Below are 8,375 nucleotides of genomic sequence, written 5' to 3' on the forward strand. Positions count from 1 at the left end.
GTTATCAATTAAAAACAAACAAACAAAACAAACAGAATAAAAAAAAATCAAGTCGACAGAGAAACAGTAAACAACCAGATCTGAAAAGTACTCAAATCAGACACAGACATACAAAGAGAAAGACTTACAGACAGACAGACAGAGAAAGGGTTAGACACACATACAGACAGACAGTTGAACGCAATGATACGCCGGTAAGGACAAATTAGGAGGACGCTACAGACAGACAGACAGACAAAGACAAATTCAGGATATCAAGAGACAGACAGATCGCGACACATATAGATAGGTAGATAGATAGATAGATAGAGAGAGAGAGAGAGAGAGAGAGAGAGAGAGAGAGAGAGAGAGAGAGAGAGAGAGAGAGAGAGAGAGAGAGAGAGAGAGAGAGAGAGAGAGAGAGAGAGAGAGAGAGAGAGAGAGAGAGAGAGAGAGAGAGAGAGAGAGAGAGAGAGAGAGAGAGTGAAGTTTACACACACAAAAAAAAGTAGAGAAAACTTTTTTGAAACACGTCCGTGCAATCAAACGACACTCACACACACACACACACACACACACACACACACACACACACACACAGACACACACACACACATACACAAACATACATACAATCTCTCCCCTTACAGTTCTGTCTCTATTATCCTCAACACACACACACACACACGCTCTCTCTCTCTCTCTCTCTCTCTCTCTCTCTCTCTCTCTCTCCCCTTACACTTCTACCTTTATTATCCTCAACACACACACACACACACCTATCCCTCCCAACCTTACCTTCCTTCTGTTTAACCTAACCTTACCTAACCTTACCTACACACACACACACACACACACACACACACAAAGACCATTCCCACACACACCTTCACCTGCCTCTCAAACTTACCTGGCGCATGGGGTCGTAAGGAAAGCTGCAGCAGAGGTCTTGATGGAGGGATTTTGGTGTTCTCTGGCAGGTGAACAACATATTGGCTGTGTGTGAACTCGACGGGCCCCTCACCCACCAGCTTCGTCACTGCGGGGGAAGAGAGAGAGGGTGAGTGTGGGCGATAGAGAGAAAGAAAAGTAAGAAAGTTGAGATACATAGAGACCAAATGCAAAAAATGGAAAAGAGATGGATGATGAATAAAGAAAGGGAGAGAAGCGAGAAGGAGGGAAGAGGAGTGGGGAGAGTAAAAAAAGAGAGAAGCACAGAAAGTAAGATGGAGATTGAGAGAGAAAGAGCGAAAAACCAAAATACAAAAAAAGATAATTGAAATGAAAGCAACACAAAAAAAGGAAAATATGTGAAAACTAATATTGAACACGAAGATAAAGAGAGAAGAAAAAAAATCGAGGAATGACTTAGACTTTTAACTAAATTGAACCATAAAATTATCCTTCCAAACAAAAAAAGAACATATAATAGAAAAAAAAATAAAGAAGGAAGGAAAGAAAGAATGACCACAAGGAAACGTTAATATCAAGAACAACGGAGAATGCAGCGATAAAGGAATAAATAAAGAAGAAAAGAAGGAAAAAGAAGAGACAAAGGAAAAATCACAGAAGAAGAAAGAAGGGAATAATTAAGAACAGATAAACTAGACGATAATAGAGAAAGGAAAAGAGGAAAAAATGAAAGAATAAATAGAAAGAAACAATTAAAGGACATTATTAAAGAGGAGAAACTAATACGAGGATGAAGAGAGGAGGAGGAGGAGGAGGAGGAGGAGGAGGAGGAAGAGGAGGACGAATACTCAATGAAGAAAAAAGGAAGAAAAAAAGTATTACAAGCGACATGACACAGGGGACGCACAGGGAAAAAGGAAGAAAAAAATAAAACAAAAAAGAAAGAAAAAAAGTTTGTCGTGCGTGATGAAATCCATTATTCTCTTTTTTTCTCTTTCGTTTTTTTCCCATCTTTGACAAAACGAAACTGGACACTATCGGATGAGATCATATCGTGTGTGTGTGTGTGTGTGTGTGTGTGTGTGTGTGTGTGTGTGTGTGTGTGTGTGTGTGTGTGTGTGTGTGTGTGTGTGTGTGTGTGTGTGTGTGTGTGTGTGTGTGTGTGTGTGTGTGTGTGTGTCTGTGTGTGTGTCTGTGTGTGTGTGTGTGTGTGTGTGTGTGTGTGTGTGTGTGTTAATTCTCAAGAGGTACTGCCTACAGCGTTGCCATTTAAATTTAATGTATTCAATTTACTTTATTTGCATGCATAAGCCTTTTGTCTTTGGTAATTCAATTGTGCCACTTATGTGTGTGTGTGTGTGTGTGTGTGTGTGTGTGTGTGTGTGTGTGTGTGTGTGTGTGTGTGTGTGTGTGTGTGTGTGTGTGTGTGTGTGTGTGTGTGTGTGTGTGTGTGTGTGTGTGTGTGTGTGTGTGTGTGTGTGTGTGTGTGTGTGTGTGTGTGTGTCTGTGTGTGTGTGTGTGTGTGTGTGTGTGTGTGTGTGTGTGTGTGTGTGTGTGTGTGTGTGTGTGAGACCATATTCTTCTTAAAGCGTTCCTGTTGGGTCTAATTTTTGCTTCCGCGCTCAGAAAGGTTTTTTAAAGTGGTGGCCTTTGTGTGCTCTCTCTCTCTCTCTCTCTCTCTCATAGAGAGGAGGAAGGATAGAGTAAAGAAGGGAGGAAAAAAAGGAAGAAGATAGAGGAGAGGTGAAAGGGAAGGAAATGAAAATGGAGAAAAGGGAGAGAAGAGAAGACAAGGGAATGACGTAGTAAAAGGAAAATGGGAAGATAAAAAAGAATGGGGAGGAAAATGGAGATAACAGGAAATTGAAAGAAAACGAGAAGGGGAAAGGAAAGGAGGGAAGGAAGAAAACACGAAAGGGAAAAAGGAGAGAAGAGAAAGAAAAGGAAGGTAGTAAAAAAAATAAAGATAAATGGAAGGAGAGTGGAAAGGAGAGAGAGGAAGAAGGAAAGGATAAATAGGCGACGAAAGTGGAGAATAAGGAAAAAAATTAATAGGAGAGAGAGAGAGAGAGAGAGAGAGAGAGAGAGAGAGAGAGAGAGAGAGAGAGAGAGAGAGAGAGAGAGAGAGAGAGAGAGAGAGAGAGAGAGAGAGAGAGAGAGAGAGATAGAGAGAGAGAGAGAGAGAGAGAGAGAGAGAGAGAGAGAGAGAGAGAGAGAGAGAGAGAGAGAGAGAGAGAGAGAGAGAGAGAGAGAGAGAGAGAGAGAGAGAGAGAGAGAGAGAGAGAGAGAGAGAGAGAGAGAAAGAAGAGAGAAATGGATGGGAAAGAGAAAATCCGAGAGAAGAGAGAAGAGAGGGAAAGGAAGGATAATGTAAGAGAGAAGAATAAAGAGAAGGGAAAATGGAGGATAAAGAGAATAAAGAGAATAGAGAGAATAAAGGAAAGACGTAGAAAAGGGGAGAGACTGAAAACGAAAAATGGAAGAGGAGAAAAGAAGAAAATTAAGAGAGAAGGACGAGGAATAGAGATTAACAATAGGAATAGATATATAGAGGTGAAGGAAGGAGCAGAAAAGGAAAAGAAGGGAAAGGAAAGGAAAAGTATGTTGCGAGCTTGTTGTGGGAAATGAAAGAAAGGAAATAACGAAAAAAAAGGAAGGGAAGGAATGGATAAATAAAGAAGAAGGGAAGGACAGAGAAAAGGGAAAGAAGGAAGAAAAGGAAGGAAAAGGAAAGTATGTTGCCATCTTGTTTTGGGAAATGAAAGAAAGGAGGTAAGGAAAAAAAAGGAAGGAATGGATAAATAAGAAAGAAGGGAAGGACAGGACAGAGAAAAGGGAGAGAAGGAAGAGGAGGGACGGAGGAATGAAGGAAAGAAGGAAGAAAGGAAGAAAGTGAACAGGTGTAAAGGAGAAGGAATGAAGAAAAGAGAAACGAGCAAAGGAAAGAAGGGAAAAACTAATAAAAATGGAAGGAAGGATGGAGAAGAGGAGAGATGAAAGAAAAGTAGGTCATGAAAAGGTGGAGAAAGAAGGGAAGAAGGGAGGAAAGAAAAGAGGAAGTGATAGAACAGGAATAAAAAAATAAGAGAATAGAATAGAAAAATTGAGAAAGAAGAGTAAGAGGAAAGGAAATTAGAAAAGGAAAGGCAGGAAAAAATGGAAAAAATAAAGAGATGCAGGAAAGAAAGAGAAGAAATAGCAGGAATACGAATGGAGAGAGAGAGAGAGAGAGAGAGAGAGAGAGAGAGAGAGAGAGAGAGAGAGAGAGAGAGAGAGAGAGAGAGAGAGAGAGAGAGAGAGAGAGAGAGAGAGAGAGAGAGAGAGAGAGAGAGAGAGAGAGAGTGAGAGAGAGAGAGAGAGAGAGAGAGGAGAGAGAGGAGGAGGAGGAGGAGGAGGAGGAGGAGGAATATGCAGCAGTATTCAACTTCTTTCTTTCCTCTCACTAATGAAAATGGAGTGAAGTGTTTTAACCTCTCTCTCTCTCTCTCTCTCTCTCTCAAGCTTTCACGCATTATTTCTAATCCAAGCACCGTCCAATTTACCTTCCTGTGTGTGTGTGTGTGTGTGTGTGTGTGTGTGTGTGTGTTTATGGTTATTCGAAAAGAGCAAGCGAGCGAGAGAGAGAGAGAGAGAGAGAGAGAGAGAGAGAGAGAGAGAGAGAGAGAGAGAGAGAGAGAGAGAGAGAGAGAGAGAGAGAGAGAGAGAGAGAGAGAGAGAGAGAGAGAGAGAGAGAGAGAGAGAGAGAGAGAGAGAGAGAGAGAGAGAGAGAGAGAGAGAGAGAGAGAGAGAGAGAGAGAGAGAGAGAAAAATAAAGTGTATCTCTAAAAACAAAACCACACACACACACACACACACACACACACACACACACACACACACACACACACGGCCTCACCCCCTACACACACAACCCCCCTCCTCCACCTCCCCCCTCCCACACCCCCAAGGCAGTCTGATTGCTCTCCCCCCTACACAAAAAAAGGAATAAGTAGAATCTGATCGTCTCTCTATCTTGCTCCAATTAATTAAAGAGAACAGCTGATACTTGCTAAGCCCCCGTTGGCAACACTGCAGCGCCCAGAGTATTACAAGCACCCACGCTGGCAGCACTGCTGGCTCGTATTGTTCGCTGGTAATAACGACTCGGAAAGGATATAGCGAAATCGGGGGTCGTAGCTTAAGTTGCGCGTGACCTCGGTGCTCCGTTCCGTAACTCTCTTTCGCTAACGAATTCGAGGCGGGCAGGGAAGCTGTGGAATTTCTTAGTTTATGACAAGGTGAAGTAAGAGAAAAGGTGATAAAAGGGGATAACTGTTTTACCTTTTCATGACAAAAAGAAAAAAAAAAAAAATATCATAGTTTACCTCCCCTCCCCCCCCACGTGTTTTAACAGGTAACAAAATATCCACTGTAAAAATTTTATGTCTAATCAGTATACGTAGGTTAAGTTGCTCGTGGCCTCGGTGCTCCGATCCGTAACTCTTATTCGCTAACGTGTTTGAGGCGGGCGGGGAAGCTGTGGAATTTCTAAGTTTATGACAAGGTGAAGTAAGAGAAAAGGTGATAAAAAGTGATAACTGTTTTACCTTTCCATGTTAAAAAAAAAGACAAAAAACAATATCATAGTTTACCTCCCCCTCCCGTGTTTTAACAGTTAACAAAAGATCCACTGTCAATCATATGTATTGTCAGTTTACGATTTCAGGTATTCGAAGTTCGTATTATCATTTACCTCAGTCACCCAGTTCACTCATAACTGGCGCCACTATAAAAATTTTGCCTGCGCCACGACGGGCTTGGGGTCGATCATCTGGCACATGAAGAAAGCCTACCGGCGCAATAGGTAGGGATGTAAAAAAAAAAAAAAAAAAAAAAAAATAATAATAATAATAATAATAATAATAATAATAATAATAATAATAATAATAATAATAATAATAATAAAATAAAATAAAATAAACTTTTCCCCAAGTGACCCCCAGATACCCCAATTTTACTTCCTAAGGGTATTTCCAGGTACTCCAATTCACTTTTTCCATTTTTTTATGTGTTGCCTGCAGCGTCGGAGGACTCTCTTGGGCGGCCCCAGTTCGTTTGTTGCGCAGACAAATTTTATTTATAGCGGCTGTCGTGGCATATGACTCTGTCTTGGCCCATGCTGCCCCCCGGTGCTCCTCTTGAACGAAGTGACTTAAGTTAGGGTTGATTGAAGATCTGGGCAGCATGTGGGTAATCTTTAGCCACTCGGCGATGGTTTGAAAAATCGGCGTGTTTCGGTGGGACTCGAACCTAGGTCCACGGGCTCACCCGATACCACCGAGACTCCAGGCCCCACACATCCCCGCCAGCCGGGGCGTGACGTCATCAGGACTGGTGTTCAGTCCCCGTTGCAGCGCAGCAAACATACCAAGTTCAAACACAGCGACCAGCGACTCCGGCGGCGGCCAGTCTATTTGTGCATGGATATTCAATATGCCCAGTGCTTGTGTTGTCCCAAGGTGCAAGGGAAACTATAAGAAAGGTCCTAAAGTGCATGTTTTTGGGTTTCCAACAGACAGTGACTGTAAAGAGAAGTGGATACGAGCTATTCGGAGGGAAAACTTCTTTCCCAGCAAATATAGCAAGGTAATTGGTTTTGAGATGGTCCCTTGTATAAAATTTCTTGCTATTGGTGAATTTATTAATTGTATGTATGAGTTGGCAGACAGGGTGTGTGCCCCTCATCAGCAATATTACCTACCTACCGTAAGTACTTGTTCCAGCATTTCAAAACAAGCTTAACTCGGCATTATGTCAAATTCTGTATGAGGTAAAACTTCCGTGCATGACTGCCACTGTTTTTCTGGACAGACCATAATTAATTTTCCTTTAAACAGGTGGTTTTCATTTGGAGACTTTTCCTGGGCAAACCATTAAAAGACTCCTTGATCACCCCAGTCTTTGCAAAAATCCTCATCACTAAATGTAGTCACTTGAAGGCATTTTTGGTTAAATAACATATCTGAACTATCACACCTAATCTCTACATAACCTAACAACTAACAGGGGGCTTGCCCCTCGACCCCCCATGGGGGTTAACGTATCTGAACTATCACACCTAATCTCTACATAACCTATCGACTTATTATTCTTACCTACTGTGTTTGTATGTAGGTAGGTACTTCATATTGGTTTTTACCCAGTATTGTTAGGTAGTGACATGTCAGATTTTCTTACTGATTTTGAAACATCATCAATAACTACCATTTCTTATGCTGCTTATGCTGACAACTCACTATACATTTATGCTTATGAGTCTTCAAGGCTTTGTAAATTAATTATAGGTATTCTACATACATAAAGGCATAGTATCCCAATTATATAGATTTTTTTTATTCTAAATGTGTGCCCTGTCTTATATTCATACTGTATCATGCATTTTCCTGTTCTGCTCTGCACTGTGTTACAATGTGTGTCTGGCTTTACATTTAAAACTGTGAGATACCATTTTTTCCCTGCTCTTTAATGTGTCACAATGAGTGTCCGCCTTGCATTTAAATTGTAAGATGCTGCTTTCCGTCCTGCTCTGTTCTGTGTCACCTGTGTTGTAATGTGTCTTGCGTTACACTTAAAATTGTAGGATGCAGTTTTCTGACTTGCTCTGTGCTGTTACAATGTATGTCTGCTGTCTGTCCTTACATTTAAAATTGTGAGATACAATGGATACAGTGTTCTGCCCTGCTCTGCTGTGTCACCTGTGTTGCAGTGTGTCTGGCCTTACATTTGAAATTGTAAGATGCTGTTTTCTGTCATGCTCTGTGCTGTGTCACCTGTTGTTACAATGTGTATCCAGCCTTACATTTAAAAATGCAAGATGCTGTTTTCTGTCATGCTCTGTGCTGTGTCGCCTCATGCTATCTGTGTTGCAATATGTGTCCGTCGCTTTTGTCTCAATGTGTGTTTGGCCTTACATTTAAAATTGTGAGATGCAGTTTTCTGTCCTGCTCTGTGCTGTGTTTTCTGGGAATTTCTTGTCACTTTGCAAAACGTTCATGCACTAATATCACCCTTGCAGGTCTGTGAGTTACATTTCAAGCCAGAGGACATTAGGTGGGAAACTTCTTACTTTGATCAGAACACTGGTAGAAAGGTTTCAGTTAGGTTGGAAAAGCCTTATCTTCATGATGGAGCAGTTCCTTCACTCTTACCAGGCTGCCCATCATATTTGTCTAAAACAACTCGGTCAAGAGAGTCCCCAGACTCCAAAAGGAAACGAATTGAGGAGTCTGCACTTCAGGCTGCATTTGCACAAAGTGCAGCAGATCATGAAAACTACTGGGAAGAAAAAAAATTTAGTACCATTGATGAACTCCTTGGAAAGTTAGACTCTTTGGATAGAAGCTATTGGTCAGTGATCAAACAAGAGGAAAACCTTCTGATCTGTCACATCATATATGCTCCACATCCTAAACTTATACAGTCACTCTTGGTCAAAGCTGATTGCA

The 8,375-nt window shown here is 41.5% G+C and overlaps 1 protein-coding gene across 1 annotated transcript in view; it reads right to left on the bottom strand.

Moving 5' to 3' along the window:
• LOC127000983 (putative neural-cadherin 2) overlaps positions 1–6,256 on the bottom strand; it is a 179,071-nt gene extending 172,815 nt beyond the window's left edge. Inside the window, exons 1-2 of the mRNA XM_050865157.1 lie at positions 6,199–6,256; positions 890–1,018 (exon numbers count right to left, since the gene is read on the bottom strand). Coding sequence (XP_050721114.1) covers positions 890–1,018; positions 6,199–6,256 — 187 coding nt within the window. The remainder of the gene's footprint in view (positions 1–889; positions 1,019–6,198) is intronic.
• Positions 6,257–8,375: the final 2,119 nt, after the last annotated feature.

The sequence above is a fragment of the Eriocheir sinensis genome, chromosome 19 (genome assembly GCF_024679095.1).
Source record: "Eriocheir sinensis breed Jianghai 21 chromosome 19, ASM2467909v1, whole genome shotgun sequence".
NCBI classification, from domain to species: domain Eukaryota; kingdom Metazoa; phylum Arthropoda; class Malacostraca; order Decapoda; family Varunidae; genus Eriocheir; species Eriocheir sinensis.